The following is a 27,588-nucleotide window of genomic DNA, read 5'->3' on the forward strand; positions in this document are numbered from 1 at the left end:
AAAAAGAAACAGTTGTTTAAATGTGGTGTTCAGGATGTCCTAATAAGATACAGTTTCCTAAAAATGAAATATTTCTATGCAACATTTCATTCAGTTACTGGAGCCATAAATTTTGCTTTTCTTTGACACCGTAATTTACTTTCTATCCCACAGTTCTTACTTATTTTAAAACTACTTTTTAAAAAAAGGAAGAAAATTACAGAATAGTTTGATTCTTTATTCTTGAAAATCTTCATTTAGAGGGTTATGGAATCACTGGAAAACGTGCTGGCAGTGACTGGGGGGAGATCGGAATGGAGCAAAAGGAAAACGTGTTTGGAAATTCAGAAATGTTGAGAACAGTGGTTGAAGAAGAAGGTAGGGAATTCTATAGAATTCTTCTATTGTGGGCTGCTTCTGTTCTTGAGTTAATTTGGTGCTGAAGTATGGAGTAGAGCATAGTATTTGTCATGTTGTCTGGAATGATGAGTTCAGCAGCCTGAGAAAGGAAAACACAAGAATTGTTACTTTTCCAATGTGGTAGGGAAGGTGATGCTGCCTATTAGGATTTTAAATCTGGGTGAATACTGTCCTGTTTCAAATAAATGTATTTTATTTAAACAATTTGCATTTTTATGGCTAAAACAAAATAAAAAGTAGATCATAAAGTATGTATTGTGAGACTGGCTTAGGAGGAAAGATGTCTCCAGAAGACCTAAAGTGGTGTTTTAGAAAGAAAAGTTCCTCTATTCATCAATGCGTTAATAAATAGCTGGGAAAAAATCTCCAAAAAGCTAAAACAAAGCTAGCCTGCTGTAGAAACAACCCAGCATCCCTGTCCATCCAAAAGTACTTGCTGTGTTAGGTCATTATATAATGAAAAGAATTTTATTGTTTGGAAATGATGGAAAAATGGAAGGTTTTTGTCTTTAGTCAGAAGGATTTGTCTGCGCTAGTGTGCAGTATTTGGACATCCATACCAGTTTTAAGCGTGAAGTCTGGGATTAGACAGAGTCCAACTATGAAGCATGGACTCCAGTGTAGGCTACCTCTATGAACCCAAGGACATAATTAATACAATACTGCTTTCCAAAAGAGGTGAGGTTGTTCTAGAAGACTGAGTCAGAAACTGAATTGTAGTTGTCCAGCTGAAAATATCTGTATAAAAAACCTCTACACGTTATGGATTCAAACTGGAAGTTGTACAAAATCTGGTCCAGAAAACTGACTTAACTGGGAAAGAAGGGTGTGAGGAGTATTCAAATCGCTAGGAATGCATTACACAGTGGAAAGATTTAGCAATCCTACATTGAAAACTTCTTGGGATTACAGAGTAGTGAAAACATGGGTTCAGATGGTTGGTTTCTGGGATATTTTCAGAATAAGGGAAGAAAAGGAGAAACTTATTTTGAGGTATTTTTTCTGTTGGGAGCATACTTTAGGGTGTGTTGTGGGTTTGCATCCAAGTGATAGCTTCAAGGAGCAGTGCACTATGTTATAATGTGTAATTGAATGATGAAATATGTAGAAATGTGATTTATTTTTTTATTATTTACTTACCAAAGTATTAATTTCCCCTGGAGAATATGGAAATGATTAATTTGACTGGAAATGGGAAAATTAAAATTCTTCAATCCAGTGAGGTGAGTAAATTACATGGGAAATGTTCGTATGATGTGCTTCTGATACTTACGTGTGTCTTTTAAAATTTAGAAAAGAAAGTTCTCTATTGCCTCAAATCTGGTATACTGTTGAAATGTCAGTTTTTCTCATGGAAGACCTGTTTAGCTGATGTTCTTTGTTGACAGGCTCTAGTGGTAGAGCACTTCCATCTCCTGCTATACTACCAGCATTTTATCACTCCTTAAAGCATAGTCATTCAAGTCTTCTTGAATAGGGAACTAATAATGAATTATTGTAATACTGTATGATTATATGAGCATCTTATGATTATTACTATAATAAATGCTCATACTAGTGGAAGCAAACCCGGTTGAAGTAGTTTATTAGTAGAGTGTTTGACCCTTCCCTTCTAAGAGTTCAGAAGGCAGCATAGTTACACTTCCTAGCTTGTCATGCATGTTCTGCTTGACATCTTAAAATTTTTTTAAATGACTATGAATGAATGAGTGAATGGATGAAGGGTATGGTGAAACACAATGAGTGTTTAATTAAGACAGTTGTAGAATTTATAATACTTAGCATTTATGCAGAGAGGGATTTGATTTTGAAATATGGGAAGTAAAAGAGAATTAAACTGTCGTCAGGCCATACTGACAAACTCCTGGGTGGCTTAAAATGTAAGAATTCTGGTAGTGTCAGACTTCAGCTTTGCAGAGTGGGGTGAATGTTTTCGCTTGTAATTGATGTCAGTTGGTAATGGCTCTGCATTTGGTTGGAATGGCAGAGGATCCTGATGGATCCGAGGAGTTTCAGGGAAGCTGGGCCAGAGGATCAAGAAGCTTCTAGTCTTTGAATGGATTTGAATCTGGAGTGAGAAATCTATTGGCTTTTCTTTTGTGAAGTAGCCTGCATTTTCTTGCCTGTAATTTTACAAGTCTCTTCTGAACTGTGCTTAAGAAGTTAAAACTGCTTAAAATATGCTTAAGTGGTGATTTTCTACCTTACCTCTAGATGGACTCTTTTAATGACTATTAATTAAAAAAAAAGTTATTCTGGTTTTGGAATAACAGAAAAATTCAGCTGTCTTTTGGAAATGTCTTTCAGTAACAGTTATTTCACAATTTCTCTGTAGCACTAATTTTTTGTACAACAAGTATGACATAACTTGGCTCTGCTTCCTCCTGCCTGACTGTTGTCTAAAGAGTACATTTGTTTTTGTCAGTGGTATCTGAGATTTAATTACAGAAATATGACATCATGGGTAAATGTGAGCAAGGCCAGTAGAGAAATAATGGTAAGGTGGCAAGATGAATCAGCTGTAGAGAGGTTAGTGCTGTTATTTCCCTGGTAGGCAGAACAAATGACTTTTAGAAGTTAAAAGAGATCCCTGTCCTTTTGATTCAGCTGCACAGCGCTTCTGAAATGGGACACGTATCCTTCTGTTCTGCTTTATACATGTAATGCTTTTCCATCCTCAGTTAATGAAAGACTCTGGCCTCTGTTTCTTCTGTGTTTTTGTGATGGTCTGAACTGGGTCATCATTTGGTCTGTGATGCGAGAAAATGTTTTTGAAAGATGCTCCTGTTTTTCCTATCTCTTTGTGTTCCTCCCTCCTCCACCTCCTTTGTATGAAGCCCTGCACTGTTTGATTTGACACTTAATTCCTTATTCCTTCTCTGGGCTTTTTTTATCCTTTTAGCAGTTTTCTAAGTGTGTTATCTCCCTTCTTCTTTTGTGAGGCTATGGTTGTCTGTGCAGTTTATTCTTGTCTTTTTGTGTGATATCACTTTGTGGAAGGTGAAGAGGGGAGTTGCACATCAAACCATAACCTTTGAAAAGGAAATGCTTGATTCCATGTGATGTGAACAGTGTTGCGGCCAAGATGCTTGTGAAAAGTTCCTGGTTCTTTTGGGATAAGAAAGAAGGCAGGATACTTGAGGGTGATGTGAGGGCTTGTTGAGAACTGGTTACCTTTTTCTTTCTTAAAATTACTGCTTGATTTCTACTGGAAACACTGCTTGCTTTTACAGGCTTCTAAGACATCATCACAAAAAACCTAAGGTACAGGGCTGGTGCTGATGTTCTGTACATAAAATAGGTTGTGGTTGGCTAGAAGGTCCAGTTAACACTGCTGCTGTAGCTGTGATAACAAGGATGTGGAAGGATGCTGTCTCTGTGTTTGGGAATTGCAGAATTTGCTGCTGTCTGATGTCATTATGCTGGTAAAGGTATATTCTGTACTCGAATGGCTGGTTTCCTTCCCTGGGGTAGCTTTAAGCCAATGCAAAGCCCATTTTTGTGGAGCTTACAGTCGTTCCGGGAGTGCTTTGCTGGTCTAGCATGCAAAAGTTTCTGAGCTGAAGTGCTTGTAGTGTTTATGTAACTTAATAGATTCTGTTCTAATAGACTCAGAGGCACTTTTTTCCCCAAACCCTTTGGTCTTAATAGGAGAAAAAGAGACTTTTTCTTGCCTCTCCTCTTCTTTCCTTTTTTTTCTCCTCCAGCTGTTGTTCCTCCTTTTGTTAATTGTAGAGCTGTGCTTTAGTAACCACAGTGGTGATTTCCGAGGTAGTAACCAATTAAAAATGGCCAAATAACAAAGGCTGAAATAAATGATTTGTACCTGAACAATAAAAGGACAATGAAATTATAATGAAGATGGCACAGGTTCGGAATGAACATCACTGCATGTAAAGTCTAGACTTGTTTGCTGAGCTCGGAGATGACGGGGAGAAGCATTAGCTCTAGGGTCAAGCTACTGTGTAATTTCCTCAGGGGCATGGCATCACTTCTGTCTAGTGCTTTGCTTTTTCTCTTAAGTATGTAACAAATATTCCCAAAATGGACAAGGAAAAATGAGAATAAGCAAAATTAAAATTTACTATGAAATTTACAAGTCTGACTTCTAAAAAAAAAAGTTTTCCAGTTCTGCTGTTTTCCTCTGCAGTTAAGTGCATTGTTTTCTCCTACTAAGCAACCTGAAGAGAAAAAATGCTTTGTGAGTGGGAGACTAGTATTTTAAAATAATTTAAGAGTCAAACACAACAGGGAGGTTATGAACTGGTACAATACAAGTCAGTAAGGTAATCTGAAATGTTGACAGTTTCCTTTTTAGGGCATCCTTATTTTTAACTCTGCTAATGAAAATGTGGTTGGCATTCAGCCTGCCATTCCTCTAGTCCTTCTTTGTGGTGAAGATAACCTGTAGAGGGAAGGTGAAGTGATGTGCTACATGATTAGAAAAGGGAGGCTTTCCATTTGTTTCCTGAGGGAAAGGATGCAGAAGTGCTTGTGGGAGATGGAGTCAGGGCAGAAGTGAAGGGTGTAGTGATGCCCTAGCTTAAAATTCTTTGGGAGAGGATTGTTAATCTGTAAGAATTGAAAGAGAATTTGATCTTTGCTCTGATGCGAAGGCAGTGGCAGTAGAGTTAAACATAACCACGGCAAAGGAAGGGGTCCCAAGCAAAATGTCTGAAACTCTATAAATCTTAGGCAATAACTGCTTGCATAATGTCCAGACTTACTTAGTGTGAATAAAGAGAGAAGCAGACCAGCACCAATAACTGCAGGCTGTGAAGACAATCCTGGAAATATTCTGCGATGGGAAAGGTTAGAGATATTCTGCGTATGGGGATATTGTGAAAGAGCTGAGACAAAATGCTTCTTTCAAAACAAAGTGGGTAACTTGAGCAAATTTGGGATATACAAAGCTACAAGAGTCTGAATAATCACAGTTTCCAAAATATTGACCTGTGATAATGTTATCTTGGAGGAACAGTCACAAATAGTATGTATTACAAATGCTCACATTAGTGGGATTAGCCAGATTGTTAGGGCTGTTTTTTTTAAGAAGCTAAGGGGGTGGCCTGCATTTGTGTGATCTTTGCTCTAGTCTGTTGAGGGTCATAGCAGACTGACCTCCATGTGAGCCAGGAGGTTGCTGTCTGTTCCCCCTTGGTCAACAGTTAGTGTTAAATCATTGTTCTGTGTAATAGCATAGAAGATTGCCAGAGGGAAATGGAATTTAGGATCTGTGCTGTTGTGAAAAATAGGTATATTTGTGAGGGAAAAAAAAAGTTTTCTTGGGGCTGACCCACCAACTTTGAAACACCTTTACTTTCATTTAGTGCACTTGGGCAACCCAGTTAGTTTATTTTTGGTTTGTGTGATCTTTCGGTCCTAGCTGTTGGTTTATTGCGCAATGGCTTACGTTATGAATAAAAGAATAGATCACCTACCCCTGAAAAGCCTAGCCTAATGATCAAAATAAACGTACCTTATAAAATTGTGACTACAAAAATTACTTTACCCTCATTTGTATATTTATGATCTTGATTTAAGATCAATGTGTGCCCTTCTTTGGGTAAATGCATGAAAAACTTCTGCAGAAATACAATATGCTTGTAATTTCTTTCAACAGGTACTTTGTGCTGGACTTTGAGACAGGGATTCTGCAGTATTTCATGAATGAACAAACTAAAAACCAGAGCCCGAAGCCACGAGGAGCCTTGTCTTTAGCTGGAGCTATAATATCACCCAGTGATGAAGTGCCACACATGTTGGTGGTCTACTCTGCTAATGGAGAGATGTACAAGTTAAGAGGTACAGTGCTGCTCACAGTGCCAGCTGAATTGTTCTCCTCTCCCACTCCCACTTCTGCATCTCTTCTCTCATGTCTCATTTCTCTTTTACTTCCCTGTGCTGTCAGAAAGTAGTGGCTATACAGCTCTATTATACTATACATTTTTTAAAACACAGTGGAGGAGTGACCTGGAGTTTAGTACATGTGACTTTACAATGTATAGACTTTCAGGGCTGGAAGGTACCTCAAAGTGGCTTCTGTAATCTGTTACTGTGGCATTTTGATTGAATGCTATATCTTATTTGCTTCCAAAGGAAGAAGAAGCTGCTTTCATTGCTGTCCACAGCATAACATTTGTTTTCTAGTATTGTTCTCCCCTGCCACCACCCTGCAGATAACGTGCAGTAATGAATCTGATGATGGGTCAGAGAAGGGAAAAATGTCAGTGGGAGGCTGCTAGAATGTTATGTTCTTATCAGTCTTGGAGTAATTGAGTGCACCTGTAACATGAAATTTTCCCTTCCCTTGTTCCCAAGTATAAGACAGACAATATATGGCATATAGAAGTGAAGTTACTTTGGAATATTTACAAAAAAGGAAGAAAAAAAAAGAAAAAAAGCAGTGTTCTGATTGTAAGGTGTTGCTCGATCATGATGCTTTCATATCAAAACAATATATAAAAAATAAACTGTTATTAAAAAAAAATGACATGTAATGCACTGTAACAAAAGTATTCTTAGTTTTATACTGACCACAGTGTATCAGTTGTCCAGCAGGACCGAGTATGCAGAAGTCCCCTGTGGTACAGTGTGTTGCTCTTTCATACACAGAACTGAATTCATGAACAGCCAGGGAGAATTTCTGTTAAAATGCTTTGAAAGTTGCACAGCTAGAAATCATGAACACTTGTTGTTTCATTATGCTTTTTCAATCACTTGAAATTATCAAATGCTTACAATATGCTGCTTTAAATTTAATGATGTCTGTGAATTTGATTAAAATCAGTAAACAATTTTTATGCTGAGTCAATAACCATTAAGATACTCAATAGCAGAGGAAGTAAGAGAAAATACTGAAATTATCAACTCTGCATTGTGACTTAATGAGGAGTCCTGTAGTAGTTGTTTGTTTAAGAAAAAAAAAAGCCTCTCTCCTAAACAGAGTTACTATATTACACAGGAGCCATCTAAGAGCAGACAAACTCTTCAGTAATTTTTAAAGCTGGTTTTTAAAGATGTGGGGGAGGAAATAGTGATTTTTATTCCTGTGTCTTTGTGTGTTCATGACATGGGTTTAGGGAGAGATTTAGTTGAACTCCATTAAAGGAGCAGCACTTAAGTATCTGGGGAACTGGTAGCTTGTCTGGTAGCTGATTGACAGCTACCAAGAGCGTAGAGCTTTTATGGATTCAGATACTATGGTGTGGCCCTTGTCTGTCACAAAGACAGACAAGTAAAACAAAAGTGGATGAAAAATTTTAAACAAAAATGTCATCTTGAGGTAGGTAGTTCTGCTTTTACTAATGTAAAGGAGATAACTATGAAGAAGACTCATAAGCTTATCTCTTCCAACTGGCCATAGCCTTTTAAGTACAGGTTTAGATTTGTTGCTCTGAAAAACTTAAGCGTACTTATGTAGCATAAGTTAGGATTTATACTGCATCCTAATCAATAATTAATCTCTCCCCCTCTGCCCTGCTCTGTCACCTCTTGTGCAAAAAAGAGTATTGATTTATGTGGGATCCCCTGCATTTTCTTGTTTCTGTTCTAGCTGCTGATGCAAAGGAGAAACAATACTGGATAACTCAGCTTCGATCCTGTGCCAAACATCACAAGGAAAGTGATTCTAAGGTAAATAATTAAGAGTGAGAAGTAGCTATCAAGTTTTAAGTGGTGTAGGTGAAGAACAGCATGATCTGGATGATAGATTGACTGCTGTAATTAGTGGGTGGATGTTTAGAGGGTTTTGAGTAAAAGCAGCAAGTTGTCATTTGTCACTAACTGGAACAGGCCATCTTAATAAATAAACATTGTCCTATTTATGAGAAATTAATGAAGTGCATGGTTGAGTACTGAGTGATGTCCTGATTAGTATTTAAAAGTGTTAACTAATATTAGTTTAATTTTATGAAATTTAGTCACTTTTATGATAGGAAACTTCAGATAGATGTTAGCAGCAGCCAGTCTTCATCTTTGTTACAGAATCGGAAAGAGCTCATCTTATGAAGATTTATATTATTTACGTCTCCTTGGAAGTAATTGCCCACAATTTTGTCCTCAAATAGCTAAATATTTTGGACAGGTAAAACAACCAACCATGTAGACTTGAAAAATAGCAAAATGATGGATTGAGGCTGTCTCCTACCTCTAAGTAAAAATGGCATGAATCTGTTTAAATTCTAATACACTTTGAAAGTGGAAGATATTAAAAATAAACAAAATCCTCCATTAGAAATAAGTAATTTTTGTCTTCATTTATGGTTTTGGTGTTAGTGCTAAGCCTTGCACCCAAAAATTACTGCTCTTCAGTCCTTGAAGCATTTCTGTTGATATCCTTACAAGAAAAAAAAAGATTGCTTTTCTCATGACTAATTGTTTGCTATATTAAGAAATGAATATAGCTGCAAGCTGAAAGGATTCCTCACTGTTCTGAGATGTTGAGAATATCAGTGTTCTGTTAACTGCAGTCAAAGTTGTGATCCTCAGTATCTTTAAAAGCTGGGCTTTGAAAAGATGAATGGTGTTTTTAGGAGACTTCCATTTATTCAAATTAGTGAAGTAAAAGCAGCCTTTTGTTGTTCTTTTTGACTGATATGGACTTTTCATGAAGCAACTGGGGTACAAATAAAACCCTTTTTGAAGGAGAATTAAGTAGCTTGAGTATTTCAGTACTTTTAAAGTTCTTATGCATGGCAATTCAATATTGTTTTTATACAGATGTGGCCCAGTACTACTCAGAAAGATGCAATGCTACTTGATCAGGGTACTCTAACACTTGCTGTTGATTTGCAGCTCCTGTGCCAGTGATATAAACTTTTTATACTCAATTCTCATCAATGAATTATTCCTCAGTATGTTTTCTGTTCGCTTCTTAAATGCATTTAAATGTTTAGAGCATCTATAATGTAACTGTGATGAGGAGGTAAAACTGCTGTGATATGATATGGGAGACTTGTGCAATGGCATACGGATTCTTACTCTTCTACACTCTATTAATTTCTATACTATTTCCTTAATACTGGCTTTGTTTTTATTCTTTTGCCTGCTTGTGAGAAATTATTCTATTTTAATAGCAAAATCTCATTTAGAATGGCAGTAATTTAGTTGAAGCTGATGTTTGTATAACTGAAGTTGGGATCACATTTCCTCTGTAGGTAAAAACTGTTGCACTTAGTAATAGTTTAGTAATAATTAGTAATAATTTCTGTTCAGGCTACCTTTCCACATTGAACTCCTTCAGTTGGTAGTAGTATCTACGTATTTTGACTTGTTCTGAATTAATTAGTGTGTCAAGAGAAAAATCATGGTGTTACAACAGTGAAAATAAACAGCGGTTAGTAGTGGTCCAAAGAAAGCAAACAAAATTTTAGAAATTATCAGGAAACAAAAGGGATAATACTTAGACTGCTCTAACTCTGTCAGTACTTGCCATGAATACTTTTATCGGTCCCCTTCCATTTCTGAAGTGAAAAATTGGAATGGGAAAAATGAAGTACTTTTCATCATACTTGTTATTCTTCTGTACAGGATGAACTCTGTGTGATGAAATTTGACTTCATTGTAGTCTTTTTTTCTGGTCATGAGAATGGAAAGGGCAAATCAGTATAGTAAGTGCTCTGCAGTGGCTGAATAGGAAGTATTTGCTAGCTGTTAATAATAATATTGGTATGGGGAGCTTCAAAGAAAAGGAGTTGAAAACAGGCAAAACAAAGAACCAAAAAAAAACCCCAAAAGGACATGAATAGAAAGTGGAGATTATTTTGGGATGCTTTGGATGGCAAAAGTGTTTATAGTTTTGAAAAGTATTTGAAAAGCAAAATGTTATTAGGAAGTCTTGGCTAAATGAGTGGGAAGCTAGTAAATACAGAGAGTTTCTGTCACAGAAGATCTAAGGCACAGCTTTTGGAAACAGGAAGGGCTTAGAATGGGGAGCATCTCACTGGACTATTTGTATTCTTGCATAGTGACCAACAATGCTGTGGTTTGTTCCTGGTTCCTATGCTCATTGTGCAAGAAAATAAAAGGATTTCCGTGTCTGAGGGGTGGTGGACATATGTACCAGAGGAACTAAATGAAAGAGTATTTCAGATAATAGGAAGAGGGTTCTTGCATTTTTCTTAAAGACCGATGAGTTACAGAAACCTGGCATAGGAAGTTGGAGTATGGATGCACTTTGGAATAGAGATGTTTTAATTAGCTTGAACCTTGAAAATAGAAATGCTAAAGAAAACTGTTTTTCTTAGTTCTGTGTTACAAATCAGGCTAGGTCACTTTTCACATGTGAAAAGTGCTTTGTTAGTGAAGCACTTTTAATTCTCTACTTTTGTAAGCCACAGAGCAAATAGAGGATATATATCTTCTGTATGTTTAAACTTAACAGTCCAAAAAATAAAGTGTCGGGAATTTATGTGCTTTTGATGAGACCACTGATGACTCTGCTTCTTACTCCAGAAGTGGACTGTACTTGAAGCAATTTTGTGCTTACCTGTTCCTAGAAACCTTTCTTGTGACAAGATATATCTCTTGGTTTTAATATGCTTGTTTCTTTTCCCCCTCCTATCTTCTCAGTATTAGAGTATTAACAGAGAAGAATATTATACCTGGTTTTAGCATTGCATGTAGGACTAACTTGAATTTCATCTACAAGTAAGTTTAAAAACTTCTCTCTGCTTTTATTTATAAAAGGAAGGAATCAAAAGCTTTAATGCTGCAATGATTAGACTTTGGAGGTCAGATATTGTTTACAAGGTAGTAATCCTTCACAGAAATTCTAGAAACTAGAAAAAAAATTTTTTTTTTTTTTTTTTTTTTTTTTTAATTTTCCTCAGAGTTTCTTACTTCAGAACCACTGCCTGGTAGGAGGTAAGAGAAGCAAGAACTGCTTCATTTCTTTGTGATTTTTTTTTTTTTCTTTCTTTCTCTTGTAGGTGATGGTAGTTTATACTAAATGATTATTAGCATGGGAGTAGAAACATGCTCTATTAAATATTTTAAATTTACATAAAATAGCATTCTGCTATTTTTAGCCACCTGTTTCTTTTGTGTTTAGCGAAGGGACTGGAATTACATAGAAAGGTCTGTAATGACACAGAGAAGGGTATATGTTGGACTTACTCTGGCATAATCGAGGACTTCACAAAAATCTGTGGGTTTGGGTTTTATTAAAATAGCTCTGCCATTGATAGGACTGTCATGGTGTTATTTGTTATTCTGCTGGCAGCAGGGCTGGATCTCTTTATTCCTCCCTCTCCACATACTTTAAGGGCTGTAGTAAGTGAAAACTGCAAGTTACCTGTCTCTCATAGTGCTGTTAGGAACAGGCAGATACTCATGTGTTCTGAGCTTCTGGAGTTTGAACAGAATCCAGAATCTGTCTCTGCTGGGAACAGCATCTGGAAAGTTGGAACCTGAGTGTTTGTGCCTAGCTTCTTCTACAGATTAAATTCACCTTTTTCACAGGAATACTGAGATGCAGAAATTTTGAGCTGTTCTTTAGGATTCATACTCTTGAAGGAGGTAGAATGGGAAGTGAAAAATATGCAGTGATGGGTATATTTTATGTTATGCAAGTGGGATATAGTTTAAATGTGAAAAAAATAGTGGGATAACCAGGCAAGCAGTGGGAAGGTTCCCAAGAATACCAATGAAGCAACTCTTAGTGACAGGTCTTTCATACTGGAGAGAGAACACATTTTTAAATCTTGAATAGATATTATTGGAAGGGAATTCATAGAAAAACATGATAATTTGGAGGATGTTTTTCAAAGCTGAAGCTGTGTCACTGTTTCTGTGAAATACTCAGAGAAGAGCATTCCTTCTTGCTGCACTGGATCTAGATCAGCACTGGTTTCCTTTCTTTTTCACAGCTACTGCCTGCTTCAAAATGCTACTGAATGACTTGCTGTCATGACTGTTCTTAAAGCTTCAGCTGGGGATTGGAGTGGTGAAAGAAATTAAATAGAGAAGTGATTGAAAAAAGAAAGAAAACGTTGTATACTAAACACTAAATTTAGTTGTATCCTAATGAATGGTCCGAAGGTGAGCTATACAGTTAATGGATGTAACACAAGCTAAGTCTCTGACTTTGTTTTAATTAAATTTTACATGGTAATGCTAAAAAAAAACAGTAAAAGGAAAGTGTTCTCTGGCAAATAATTCCCATGCTGTCAGATAGTCTTAATGTTCTTCCCATGCAAGTTTCATTTCACTTAATTACAGATTGCTCAACCTCCACAAGTGCCAAATCAACTGTATTGGAAGAAATCTATGTCTGGATAGGATTGCTGGTTCTTTTAGACTATTCTAAGTGAATATTTTGTACAAGCTTTAATTAAGCATTAGTCAAATTTGAATTCAGTGATATAAAATGCTTTCAAGAAGGAGTAGGCTTATGCATAATTTCTGTGGTAACTTCCAAGAATAATTTTGTATCCAGAAATTGTCACAAGCTTTTTAGTTCTTCTGTTTCATACTCCTTTTTTCTTGAGTGTTTAATGATTGTGGCTGTAAAAGCACTAATGAAAACAAGCACACAGGTTTTTAAACCAGCTCTTAATGCCAGTGTGTCGACTGGTTGCTGGATTTGCATATAACCCTTTTATATCTCAGTGTGTCTGTATCAGGAATGTGACAGGGAACAGAACCTTTATCTTGTGAAGTAGCTTCTGTGCTCAGATGGTAACTTTCAACTTAGGTCTGTGTTAGAATAAGGAGACAGACTCTCTATTGCTTCAGCTTTTAGTTGGAGCTGCACAGTAAGCTAGCTGCTTAAAACTGCATGGTGTGGATTCATCTTTAAGCTGAACTCATTTGCTGATTCCGTGCAGCTATAAATTGCAGTCCAATTCTCTTCCTTCTGCTGCCACCTCTTTTGTGGGTTTTGTGATGTTTCTGGTTCTGTGTTAACTTGGGCATCAGAAACAGAAAAAATGGCATCTTACTAAGAAGGGCTTAGCTCTCTGACCAGCTCTCTGAGGAATGTGTGTCTCTCTCTCTGGTTCTCTACTTGCTTACCTCTTTGGAGTAATGGTGGGGGAAAAAAAAGTCCAAACCTGCCCCTTTCAGTGTCAACTGCAGTAGCAGTTTAGCTGTAATGTGAAACAGCACCTGCAGTAATGCCTCAAACTTAACACTTTTATCAAATCATTATGAGGCAGATGAGTAATTTTTCTCCACAGCTGGAAGAATGGCTATCATAGAACTTTCATTTTTATTGGGTTTCTTCTTGCCTTATTAATGAATGGCCTCAGAGATACCTTTACATTTCTAACTGGATCATTGGCTGTGTGTTTTTAACATCTGCATGATAACTGTTTTCATAAAGCCAGATTAGTGAAAATTTTCAGGTCTTTCTCAGTGTTGTTTTGATTCTTCTGTGTACATCAAATTGCTTTGCCTTTTGAGCTTTGCTGTTCCCTCCATTGGTATGCTTGTCTGCTTCCTTGTCTTATCCCTGACCTATAGAAGTCAACTAAAGAATTGCACTTCTAATTAAAACATGCACTGGAATCCTTAGAGTAGTGAGGCTGAGAAGGAAGCAGTGCTTGGCTGTTGATAGGTGTGTGTTTGACATCTTTTTTGCTCCCTTTGGAAGCTTCATGAAAAGAAGAGTTGCTTCCAGAATTTTTCTACAGAAATAGAAGAAAATCCATTTAGGATTGAACATGAACTAGCTCAAATGATTCTTGATGAAGAAAAGATTTTATGGTGGAATGATTATCATAGTCTCTTGCTTAAGAAAAAGACATATATTGCCTTACTGAAGATGATGAAGCACTATGATATTCTATCAGAAAAGTTAATACCATAGGTGGTGCTTGACAGAAATGTGCAAAATATCATAAGCTGGTCCCTTTGCAGTGCTGAAGTTTGAATGTTATGTAGATTCTGTCATTTGCATTTTAATATTTGTGAATGATTATAATGTAAATGAAGCAGAACTGTGTCTACATTTATCTTTTATCAGTGTTTGTTTACTTAGGATGCATTGGAAAAGAAGTAGATGGGAATTAAAATACTGAATGGTGGTGTCTCAAAATTGTAATTACTTTCTAATAGTATGTGACTTCCCATAGCTCTAAAACTGCATGCAGGGATTGGTTTTCTGTGCTGTATATATGCAGAGGAGTAAAGGAGTGTCATTTTGTTATTTAGTGTTCTGAGAAAAACATCTGTGGCACAGTGCCTGTGAAAATGATGATTATCAACCATAAACAGATATGACAATTCACTTCAGAAATTATTTTGTTGATCTCTGGAACATTGCATTTACTTTCCAAAATAAAACTGTTTGCTTCTGGTAAATGGTGAAAAACACTTCAGCTTCTTTGTGAGCAGGAAGGGCAATCTCCAGGGAGAATGAGTCATGAAAACAGGAGTATAGTTCAAACTTACTGTTCTGTAATTCCGTTATTTTAATTGTTAGGATTTTTGATATCCAAATGGAAGCATTTGGATCAAAAGCAGTATCTTTTTTGTCTTGGGGATGGACAGTCTACTAAAATAAAAATCTTAACCCAAATCTGTGTTAGCTAAGCATACTTTAGCTAGCTTTAGGTCATAAAACCCGTATGAATGCAAGTTACAAATTAATCTTTTATTAGCAGCTTTATTATTCTTTTATTGGCTTCATTTTATTAGCAGACGAAATGTTGGCGCAATGGTAAAGTGTAGCCTCAGGAAAGAAAATTTGCAGTCCTTTTGGGTTGCTTCAGCCTGTGGATTTCTTGATTCATTATTGGCACTATGCACTAATTGTTGAAGAGCTTATGACTTCCTTTCATCAGACTTTTCGCTGTCTTTTTATTTATTTAGTTGTGAGCCAGAAAGCAGTGAGACCAAAGAAAATCATATGTGATAATAATTAGAGGGGCAGATCGGTCATACGAGCAGTGCTGGGGGAAGAGCGGGGGATTAGGCATACAGGCCCATCATTGCTTTGATTTCCTGTGAGAGTGACTTTAATGACTGTTGTGGTATGATGTATAATTACAGTGCTTTTAGCAGTGGAAAACTTCACATAGGTTTTAACGTTTTAACAAAAACGGAAAATTCTGATTTTTGCACAGCTGTGTGTCAATGCGAAAGGGATGCTTGTCATTCCCAGTGTTTAATCTCAAGAAATTCTGCAAAAGAGGAGTCAAGTATTTGGCTAGGACATAGGTGTTGACAATGTGCTGTAAAATTCAAAAGTGCCTGAGGGTCTGAGTATGCAGTTCCTGGAGTTCTCTTCTGGCAGTGACAGGAAGAAGCTGTCAGAAGGAGTTGGATGCTTCCCCCGTTTCCTTGGATGCAGCAGACACAGTGCTCTGCTGCTGTTCTCTGAGGCAGTGGAGGAATGGAGTCCAACTTGAAAAGGTTTTGAGTCGTTATAACAGCTTCCTCCTGCAGACATTCACATGCATACTGACTGTGACTGATTTTGCAAGTTTTAAGATGCAAATGTTTGTGTTTGTCTGGGGCCTTGCCTAGAGATAGCTTCATGGGTAGACAGAGGTCCTGGTGCTAAGCTCATTTAAGGTTTGTAGGTTACAGATACCCTCTAAAGGGTAATACCAAATTTAGGTGCTGGAGTATTTGTGTTGTGGGCTGGTGGAATTTTCTGGCACATTGTTTGGAAACGTTGGGTCACTAAAGATGGATGAAGGGTATAAAGGGACAGAAAACAAAGAGGTGGGGAGAACTTGCTTATAGACCTGTAGGAGCTGATCATGAACCAATGTATTTGGCTCTGATACTTTTCACAGACTGTGTATGTGCAAATTCCAGAATCCAGTCTCTCTGACTGGATGAGCTACATAGGATTGGTAACTATTCTGTGCTGCGAGGAGAAGCAGGGGACTCTAGGAGACTCGCTGGCAGAGGTGATATCTCCCTGGAGATCCCATAGCTCCATGCCTTGCCCTACAACAGAGCTGAGTGTCACACGCACCAGGCAGGGGATTATGGGCAACCTTTGCCAGGCTGTGTGCTTGTGTATGTAGAGATTTGAGTCTACCTAGTGTCCCTATAGCAGGACAGCCTTCTTGAGCTGTCTGAAACTAGAGCGTTCACCCATGACTGAAACTAGAGATGGGCTGTTTTTTCTGTTTTTTCTCTCCTGCTCCACTGATCCCCAAACTCCGCACCCTAAATGACTGTTCACCAGAAGTTGCTGTAAGCTGCCACATACCTTGGCAAAACTTAGGAAAAGCCATCTTAAATGCACTGTGGTCCCACAGTCTCTTCTGTCTCTAGTCACAGTTCAGGAGCGTAGGTGATGTAGCCCTGTGAGTTCTGAACTAGAGCAAATGCTGCAGGGGAAAAAATCCTGATCTGGATTAAGAGACTCAAATGATGGACATGCCTGTTTCTTGGAAGTGTGTTCATTACTTACATAACCAGTTAAAAAAAATGGCAGCTAGCTAGCAACTTTTGTAGTAAGAGTTCACTATCAAATTTATGACTCAAGTGTAAATGGGGTTTGGTGAAAGGCATATCATGTTAGTTGACGTGGGAGAAAATGTAGGGCAGGAGCTGCAGTCAGCAGTTGTCTGTTGTGATCCATGGATCAGCTGCAGATGGTTCACTGCAGCTGGAAACCCTATCTTGAGGAAAAATAGCATTGTATTACCAAATAATATAAATAGTGTAGATACTAACTTTAGAATGTGTATGCATTTCAATTTATGAACGTATTTCTCAAAAGTGTGCGGGTTAAATAAGATTATTTTTGCAGGTTTGTTTTTTCCTGAAAGCTGACTTGTTCCTAGAATACCTTCTTGATTGTGTATAGAACCTGTGCATGGATTTTTCAATATATGTTTTGTGTTACTTTTGTTATGTGCAGATCTATAGCTCTCCATCAAGAAAATCAAAACATAATAAAACTCTACCTCTCACAGAATTTTTTTTGTTTTAAGTGAAACTAATGGGCAAACTCACTGTTTTGCACTGCTGCTGTTTGTCTGAATTTTAGGATCTGTTTAGCTATGTGAAAGTAGCAGCTGTGTATTTTTATTATTGTGGTAGTATAATACTAAAATGTCAGTGATTCTCAAAGGATTTAATTCTAAAACAAAAATAACTCATATTAACCTGGAAGATAAGTTGATTTTACAATTAAAAAATTAAAATGATCTTGTTTTTCCTCTACACCTTAAATTTAGTTTAGAAGTATTCTGATGCTAGTCAGTTTGAAAAACAAACATTAGTGAAGTATATTCTGCTCTTATATACTAGGAATACCCTTTTTCTGTGGAACATGCATTTAAAAAAGGAAATTCAGTTTCTCTTATCCCCTTTTTTCTCCCAAATAACTTTTCATCTGGCTCTTATTTTAACTGTAGTTATGTCTAAGCCATGCTTTCAAATGGAAGATGAATTATAAACCTGGCAACCTTCTGTGCCCTTCTGACAAATTACACCTCGTGCTGCTTTTTTGCCTTAGAGTCAAATCCAGTTTTAATGCAATTGTGATTTATCAGCCAGGATGGATAATTTTTGAAAAGATGCTTATTATTGGTAATCTTATTGGCCATGGTAGCAAAGAATATATTAATTTCAAAAACAGTCAGACCATCATTCTTGGAAGCATTTGTAAATGTTAAGTCTAGACCAATGGAATAATAATTATTTCTATGAGATTAGCAGCTCTTTGCACACTGGCAATGTGATAATCCATTTTTTAAACCTTCAAAAATCTAAAGTCTAGTTTTGTGTGGCGGTGGCAGAGGGATTGTGTTCTTTCTTTCCCTCCTTCTCCTTGGTAGTGCCAGATAATCTGCCTTGTCCTTTACAGTCAGTGTGGTGGTAACATGAGGCCTGACTATTTCCAGTGCTAGTTGGAACCTGTACACCTTGGTTTGAAGTATTTTGATGAAATTACCACAAAATTGCCAAAAGTGACCTGTAAGGTATAAGAAGAGAGATTATACTCGAGGAGTACTTCTGTGCACTCACCAGCAGGCGCAGGAGAAGTATCTCATGTTGATGGTGACTGTCTTAGCAGTGCTGTAGGTTGCCACTGTTATTTGTGCAGGGTTTGTAGGAGAGGTGAAAAAGTGCTTTACCCATGGAGCTGTGTATTTACTTCACTGTCTTAAAGTGCTACTAAATGTTACTCTCTGAATTGGTTTGTGTTTCATGAGGTAAAAGATACTCTGTTTTAACCTTACAGATGCAATCAACAGTTCAAATAGAAGGGAAAAGCTTTTTTATATTGCACTTTTATATAAGATGTCCCATGGTGCTCTGGTGCTCATCTGAGCTTGATTAAGAATTGGTGTCTTGTATACCTCCAGGATGATTTGTGTTTGAGGTCTGCAGAGAACAAACGGAGATAGCAACACTGACAGACGGTTAGATAAAAAGAGAAGAAGTTCTTTAACATCCTGACTGATTTTATAGGTTGTATGTTAGAGGTATTCATACTGCAGATACTGTTGGAGATTTATTTCTGGCCTTTTTTGTATATTGGGTTTATCACAAGCTTATTCCAAAACAAGTTGATTTCTTCAAGCCATGTTTTGTCTTTTATCTTAATGTTTAATTGGTGTATGGATTGGCCTTGCCAAAATTGCATCTGATGTTGAAAACAATACTACACTGCTTCAGAAGTTCATCGAATGAAAGCATTAAGATTTTTTTTTTCCTTGCTGTTCACACCAGTTTGGTGAATTGTAGGTCAATGGTTTCATAAAAAATATTTGTGTTGGCATTGTTGTTACTCTGTCTGCAAAATCCTTCCTAAGCTTTCCTAAAAGTAGGATTGTAAGAACTAAGCAGCATGTTATTATGTAAGAATTTGTGAAGATTTTTGCAAAGGCCAATTTCAGGCAAGCCAGGAAACAAAGGCAATAGCTCTAATGTTTCCAAGAACATCTCTGCTGAGCAATGCGTATGGTTCAGAAGGAATAAATCAGTTACACCTCCAGATTTAGGTTTGTGGGGAAAGTTGAACAATACAAACGTATAGCCTGAATTGTAAATTATTACTAATGTAAAGGTTGCTAATACCGCAATCCTGTTGCTTGTTCTAGAGCATCTCATCCTCACGAAGTAGAAGTTCGTCTCTGCTGCCACCTGGGACAGTTAATTCTGCATCTCCAAGTGGCCAGAAACACATGAATCAAAGCGGGCCAACTGTTGTAACCATCACACATCACAAATCACCTGCAGCTGCTCGAAGAGTGAAGAGCCAGCGATCTGGTCAACTCCATGAAGTCAGAGAGGTAAGAGAGAAACATCTGCTGTTTTGCTGTAACTTGGAAGTGCTTACTTTGCTTTAGAATAAGCAATCGAGTCTGACAAGTTAAAGATTTTCTTTGTTTCCTACTTGATGACTGCTTTGTTTTGATCCCGTTGCTGAGCAAGAGGTGGGCTTTAGTTCTGGTTCAGCTTCAGGTCAGGTGTATACTGATATTTTTATGCTGATGTTAAAATTGGTGTGTGCACATGCTTAAAAAATGAATTAGATTGGCTACAGCTCCCAGACTTTGCAGTGGTGTTTCATTACTGGGGAAAAATCTCTTTGAAGCTGTGTGCAGCAAAACCTTTCCGATTGGAAAGTGGGCCCTGAAGCATTTAAATGTAGCTGGAAAAAACTTCTTGAATAAGTCTGATGAATGTGTGAATGGAGGCATAGCTCCCCACACTCAGCAGTTTGTTGCTGTACTGCTGTAGTCTTGCCTTTGTGTCAAGTTTATATTACTGGCCTTGCAATGGAAAAATGGTTTGTGTGTATCAAAGGCATGAAAACCAAGGAAGAAAGCATGTTTCTTTTAAAGCCTGTTTGTACCAGTGTTTAGGAAATTTAACTTATACTGATTTTAGTCTGTCTTCCAGACAACAAAAATAGTACCGAGCTTTAAGCTTAAATATTATGGCAGATTTTCACAGAACACACTTTCATCTTTCATCCCTTATGATGTTTTGGTTTGTCTTTCATGTTAAGAATTTGAATAAATTCTTGGGATGTGCTCTCAGTGAAGGCTTAAATTGCACATCCTGATGAAGAATGCTTGTTTTTATTCTAGTTAACATTAAAAATGAAGAGCTCACTGTCTGAATGTCACCCACATTTTCTTTACATTATAGAAAACAAATATCTGTTTGTTTTTTACAAAAATACCCTGTCTTTGTCTACCAATCATCTCCCCCAAGTTGTTTCTAGTGTACTAAATGTATTTGCTCTCATAGGTTGAATTCAGAGTGCACTTTAAACCTATAATAAAATCAACAGTGGGAGCTGTTGCAATTTTGTCAAATGAAGCCGAGTAAGGCTGAAAGCAATTTAAAAGAGAGTATTAGTGTATGTGCTGGTCATAGTAAGTTGGGAAGGGAAAAAGCCATCAGTTGCAAAGAACTACGCTTGGAAGAAATAAATACTCACCTATAGAAAAACAATGAGGTCAGGTATCATCCCTGCAGAAAAGGCCAGTGAATTGCTGACTCAGTTGTTTGCAATGTGATTCCAAAAGAGGTAACTATTACAGGACTTCAATCTGTAAAGATGGAAGGTAACGATTTTGTTCTGTTTGATGTGAGTGGTACCTCAGCTGCAGCACCAGTTTCTTTTAGAAGGCTGCAATAATAATGAAAAAAACCCCTTAGATATTGAAGATACAGTAACAGTTAAAAGAAGTGAGTGCTTTTCAGGGAGGGAAAATGGTTCTAAGATAAATGATGCATAAGCAAATTTTATAAGGCGATGTGTGAAGTTCACCTTTTTTATGTACTGGATATTTTGTGTGCGTGTGTGCTGCTTCTTAAAGAAGAGTGTAACAGTGGAGAAATTGGACTTTCTGCCTTCTATCCCAGTCTTGTGTAAAAAGTGGCTGCTGGTGTTGTTTCCATCTTGTGAAAGGATAAGTCTGTTTTTTCCAGGTTAAGAAAGCAGATTTTTTTTCAACAGCATACTCTGTGCATGTCCTTCTTCCCCTTTTTCCAGAGTGAATCCAATAGACTTTGAGTATATGATACCTGTGTTTTCAGGGAGTATCCTTGTTCCGTATGAGAGTCAATGGGTGACTGTTAGATCCACCCTCCCTTGTTAACTTTATGAGTAAAGAGGTACCTCCAGAGCCCTTCACAAAAGTGCGCTTAAATCTGTTCTAATCCTGTTTTGTAATCTGAAACAATGAAAAATAGGAGTTAAAAGTACAGTAAGAGAAAGTTAATCCCTTCCTCAACACCTAAATCTTTGCTGTTTATTTGAAAGTTGTTTGGTATGATTTGGATGAAGGGAAGAGACTGCAAAAGGATTATAGATCAATATTGGTGTTCCCCTTATTGAATGATGTCATTGAAGCTTTGACATGCAAAAAAGTTTTTTTAAAATTGTTCTATAAATAGGACTGCATTAGCTAATTTTACACCTTACAAAATACAGTAGTTGAGTCAATGAAAAAAGCTGATCTGCTGCTGGAAAATGAGAGGAAGCATGTGTGTTTTAAATTTCACAGCAGTGTTGTGGTATGGTAATGCTGTATATGAGCTCTTCGAAAAACAGTAATGCTGCAAAAAGGGGCATCCTTCCCTTGGGACATGTGGTCTTTGCTAGCTTGCACAATGTTTCTGAGAAAGTGTTGAACTTGAAATTGCTACTCAATTCTGAACTCTCTTGGTTTGGCCATATTATTTGTAAAAAAGTGAAGTGTCTCTCCATGTTTCAAGAATATACTCCTATATTTTATATAATGCAAGATGCTTGGTAATACTTGATTGTTTTTTTTCCTCTCTTTTGACTTCATAGTAAGAGTGACATTGTAACATTGTTTCCTTCTGTGGTTTGTTCTGGCTGATTTAGTTTTATTTTTAACAGCATAGCAAATTTTAGCATGAAACTAATTGTAGCAAAGAGGTCTATTTAACACCTAACTGACATGCAAAAATGTATAAATATAGTAAATACAACTGTCTAGGTCTGCAAAATGGCACATGTAATAAATGTTTCTGTTGTAAAATTAGAATTTCACCTTTTTTCCAAATTTTGATAAGTTAAAATTGAGCATAAGTATGGAGCTTCTGACTGCTATTAAAAATTTATGTTTTAATACTTGACCTACTTCTGTATAGTGTTGAATTGAAAAGGAGCTCAGGCGCATTACTTTTCATCATAATGTAATTTTTTATGCTGTTTAATATTGTTCTCTTAAATCAGATTTTTGCTTATATTAATTTGGTGTTAATAGTCCAGTCTACACTGATTTATGGGATGTTACATCAAAACTAAACTTAACCATACATTACTTTGTGAGAAATGATCTGCAGTGTGTTGCACTTTTTGCAGAATTATTGGAGATCCTCTTTATTTGGACCATAACTTAGCATTAAAGGGGTACTTTGAGCTAATTTTTTAGTAAGTGATTTTATGGTAACCTAAGTCTCCATGGTCTTGAAATTTAATTCTGTTTTTAAAACTGTGGATATTATTATCCTCTTAGAAATTTATGATAAGAGTTAAGCTTTCAGATTTGTTAACTATAGGTGGTTAAAATCAACTGGAAGGTTAAGCCAAGTGGCCACATCACCCTTCATATTAAATTTTAGCTGTCACTGAACTAAATAATAGTGACAGAATGGTCAGAATGGTGTTTATGTTGGCTGAGAGTGTCTGACTCTTGTACAATCTCTGGCAGTGTTACCATTGTTGTTAAAGAACCAAGTGTGTGAAGATTTTGTAGTAATTTATATTAATTATTTACAGACATTTAGAGAAATTAAACTGCAGTCCAGAGAAATATTTCTTTCCACAATTTAAAAAATTCAGTGAAGGATTTTCTGATCCCTTTGAAATGTGGTGCTTGTTACAACTTTTGATGCCCTGACTAGTCATCTGCATGGGTTTCTGAACATTTGGTACAGTGAGATCCAGATTTCACAGGGCCTCCACCAGTGTGACATCTCTTTTATGTGCCAGTGGGCAGTCCCAGAACTTGGAAAGGATTGCTTTTTGGTAAGATGACAGTCCTACTGCTTCTTGCATGTCCTTTTCCATATATAAACACAGTTACCATTTGATTCCTGCAGGAATTACGCAGCTAGTAGTGGTAGTTCTTTGCTTCTTCCCTTACAGTATCAGGAAATCTAGGACTTACACCTAGGGCTTCATGGAGTGAGTTTTACCAGCAATTTTGTGAGGCTGCAGTTGTCCAATTTTATGTGGTTACTAGGAGAAGGAGATGATTCTAAAACACTTCCGAGGATTTTTCAAGTGAGAAGTGAATGTCTTCAGATCACTGTAATATTTGGATAGCAAAATTAGGAACTGTGACTAGCTACTGTTAGCAAAAATGGATGGTGTTGTCCGTGGAGAAGTGTTTGTTGTGTCACAGAATTACAGCACTGCACAGGCAGCATTGTAGGTGAAAGAGGAGATGCAGTGCTTAAACCACGTGGGGAAACATTCAGACTTGCAGGACTTCCACGCGTGTGGACTTTATGTGAAGACATACACTAAGCTGTGTGTTGATGTTAAAGCTTTGTAGTCAGTGTTCACGCTGGTAGTGGGGGAAATCTTGATGGTTTTTGACCTATGCCAGATTTTACTTTGCAGCTTTGAAAAAGTCAAGTTTTGCTTTTTATTTCAATTTTTTTGTCCTCCTTTCATTTCTCTGAAAGTGTGTACATGGAAAGGTCAATGGATAAGGTCTAATGTGAGTCCTAGCAGAAAGAATGCTGTAGCTCTAGATCTTTGGCATAGTGTTGAGGTTCTGTGAGGTTGTGCAATAAGGGTGCATGAAAAAAATTCAGCTCCTTGAGCAAGACATCATGCTTAGTGTAAAGTATGCACAAAGAACATTTAAAAATCCTGTTAAAATGTTAAGTGTTTTTGACAGTATGTGTCTAATTTTGTGTAAAATTACTTTGTAAAAGTGGGGAGAAATGCTATATACTAGATCATTGCTTTCACTGGCAGTTCTCACCTTGGTTTTGGAGTGCAGGAAAATGAGAGCTAGCTTTGTAACAAAGATGACCATTACATCTGCATGAGTAATAAATCAAATATTTGCTTTTAGGAGATGAAAATGATCTCATGTTCACCTAAGGTATGGAGGTAGGATGGGGTGCTAAACTGTGCTAACTTCAGTCTTTCTGGCCTGGTAATGTGGGTGCTTTATCGGGGGAGAGCTGATAACTGTGGAGTGCAGCTACAACAGCACTGCTGAAGTCTGTGTTGCTGTGCTTTAGTTAGTCAGGTATAAAACTAGTTAACTAAAAACATGTCCATTTTTCTTTCTAGACATATTTTAGTATAAAAGGTAGCTTTGTGATGTTTTCTTCATGGCAGTTTGTGGCTGATCCTTTTAACTAGAGTCTTCCTGCATTTCAGAATTAGTGTAGTAAATACACTCTAGACAGATTTCACAGTTGGACTGACCAGGGTATTTCATCTCTCATAGATACTGCAGGAAGTGTTTCAGTTTTGAAATCCAAGTGTCCTGTTTTCTGTTCATTTGAGGAAATAATATGGTGGTACAGTGAGTGGCAATTTTGGAAAAGGGAGGGAAAGAACACAGAGGAGTAGCCTTTGTTAGTTATAACTCTCCATTTTTTCCTGGACTTGTATTTAAAATATCTTCCTGCACCCCCCCACTATACCTAATAAATTAGTAAAGGCTTATCCTATTGATCATCTTTCATCAAGTGCATCATATCATATACAAGATAAGTAGTCTTTAACAATAGGTGCTATGGATTATGCTTTAAGTATGGAGGCTAGTTGGAAAATGAGGTGTGTTACCAAAGTCTTTACATCCTCATAACACTGCATCTATGCTTTGTATGTATTGTAGATATTACACTTCCATTTGTCTGCAATCTCACTGTCAGAAATTTTTCATTTTAATTATCTGGGTGTGAAAAACAGGGAAGAATGTCTCCACTCTAAAACAGGTAATGTGAAAGTGCTTGGAAAAAACTCAAACCAAAACCAGCTGTTTCGCAGAAAGCAATGGATACTTCTTGGCTTGAAGAAAAGTGAAGCAGAAGAAAAGACAGCAGAAAACCTTTGTGTCAGTTTTGTGTCCATTGAAGTCAATACTTAAAGTGAATGGCCTTAAGCCTTAATTCATTAGTTGATATTTATTTGGCACAGAACATGGTAGTGTAAGTTATACTACAGCTACTACTATTTAACTGTGCTTAGACATACTTTTCGAATTGAGAAGTGTTGTAATACAAATTCGTGTTACAGCTACATTTAACAGCTCAGTTGCCCCTGAGCTCACTGATACTGAAGGGGTTGCTCCCAGCTGGGTTTTAACAGGAGCAATTATGATTTGTTTAGAGGCGTTAAATCTGTAACAGTATAAACCAGTTTCAAACCTAACATGAGGTCTAAAAGGGGCAGCTGCAAGTGTTACCTCTGCACTTTCTTCTGAATTGGTGCTGGCCCCAGTTCTAGAAACATGTGATCCTTGTACAGTATGAAAATACCATTGTGAGCACACGGAAATGTTCTTCTGGCTATACAGCAATGTTTGTGTGATTGCCTGCCCTTCATCTCCCTAGACAGAAAACCAGGACTGAGAGCATGTAGAACAGATGCAGTTATTTGGTGCCTTCTGTGGCAGTTTCTTCGGAGGCTGTTTGACTTGTCTATAGATTTCTCATCTCCTGTATCTGCTTATTCTATCTCAAGTTAGTACTGCTAAGATCAATAGAAACATGTCTCCTTGGGGAGTAAATGGGATGCTTAAATCTCTGACAGTGTCAGTCTAGTACCTCCTGGAGTAGTAAATGTACATGTGCTTACAAAAATTACTCAGTTAGTAGCATTAACTGTCTTACTTTGGGGATGAGGAGATGGAAATTATTCTAATACTATAAACCAATTGTTACTATTACATAAACATGAGCTGAATACTTCTCTGATCTCTGAACCTTTACCTTGTGTTTGCAGTATGTTTGAGGTCACTAAGAGTGCATTGAAGTAGCATCTTCCTGACCTACACTTTGTTCTGTGCATTTGATTTTGTATTCATATGAAGGTTGAGTCATCCTGGCTTTCAGATACCCAGGCAGGGAGAATTAAGGTTGCTATGGGAATCATAGAGCAAATGTTCTACTAAAATTACACTGTTTGTCCATACGGGTTATGTCAAGAATGAACCTGGCTCATTATTTCTGATATTTCTCCCTACCGCGTCCCCCCCCCCCCCCCCCCCAACCCTGAAAAATATGAGTAGCGCAAATATGGCTTCTTTTCATGGTTTCTTTTCAGCCTGTAGTTGAGCAGTAATTGAGCATGTGCAAAGATGATAATTTTCCATCATTTAATAAATGGCAATTTATAAATTAGGGATAATACAGTATGTATGATAACTACATTCAGAGATTGCTGCAGCATTCATTTTCTTAAGCAACTGCAGAGAAGCCAAAATTATTCTTTACAGTTATTAAGACATTTAATTACATTTCCAGTAAATGGTAGGTTCCCAAGGGATCTTGAGAGAAGTCACATTTGAAGAGAATTCAGTCTCCGGTTTGTGTGCCTTCAAAACTGCCACTTAATTCTGCTTTATGTACAAAATTCAACTGTTTTATGTGCATGTGTAAAACAGCATAGCATATCATACACATACCTGCATTTTTGGAAAACTACAGGGCTGTTTTCTTTCACAATTATAGCACAAATACTGCACTAGTTTAAAATCAAAGTTCTCAGTTTGAAAATGAAGCTTTAAAGAAAACATACCTCAGTAAATCTTTCCTCAGATTAGGGTATCACATCTCATGGTCTTGTTTCCAGTGCAGGTTTCTGGGTGGCTGGCTGGTGCAGCAGTGATTTTCGCAGCAAACCCTGAACAAGGGTGACAAGGGCCACCTTCTGCAACTCTGTTTGTAATGCAAATTACTGCTTCCAAGATACATGGGCCATTTTGTTAACCCACACTTACATGCTATTTTTATTAAATTAAGTAGAAGATATTTTTGAATGTTCTCAGTGGTAACAGATGACAGTGTAATATTAGGTGGCTGGCCAAGTTTCAGATATTAAGTACAGAAGGTACTTATATAAATGCTCTCAAGGAGAAAGTAACCATAGAAATGGCTCATATATTTTAAGCATACCATTAAGTTTACATTATTATACACTTTTATTGAGGGCTTACTATAATCTTCAGCTCCTTGTGTAACACCTAAAGTACTGAATACTACGCTAAGAAACACAGGGAACATTTTGAGTTTACAACAAATGTG

General features: G+C 37.1%; 1 protein-coding gene and 1 long non-coding RNA gene across 3 annotated transcripts in view; one reads left to right on the forward strand and one right to left on the reverse strand.

Annotated features, from left to right (window-relative positions):
- The window catches only part of OSBPL10 (oxysterol binding protein like 10), a 112,970-nt gene that overhangs the window by 24,902 nt on the left and 60,480 nt on the right, over positions 1–27,588 (forward strand). For both annotated transcript variants that reach the window (XM_048301352.1, XM_048301342.1), the window contains exons 2-4: positions 6,023–6,204; positions 7,955–8,034; positions 19,422–19,613. In XM_048301352.1, coding sequence (XP_048157309.1) covers positions 6,023–6,204; positions 7,955–8,034; positions 19,422–19,613 — 454 coding nt within the window. The remainder of the gene's footprint in view (positions 1–6,022; positions 6,205–7,954; positions 8,035–19,421; positions 19,614–27,588) is intronic.
- LOC125324883 lies at positions 197–27,298 on the reverse strand. The gene is made up of 2 exons (XR_007203143.1): positions 27,083–27,298; positions 197–478 (listed from the first exon to the last, which is right to left on the reverse strand). It is a non-coding gene; the product is annotated as an uncharacterized LOC125324883 (long non-coding RNA).

The sequence above is a fragment of the Corvus hawaiiensis genome, chromosome 1 (assembly GCF_020740725.1).
Source record: "Corvus hawaiiensis isolate bCorHaw1 chromosome 1, bCorHaw1.pri.cur, whole genome shotgun sequence".
Taxonomy (NCBI): domain Eukaryota; kingdom Metazoa; phylum Chordata; class Aves; order Passeriformes; family Corvidae; genus Corvus; species Corvus hawaiiensis.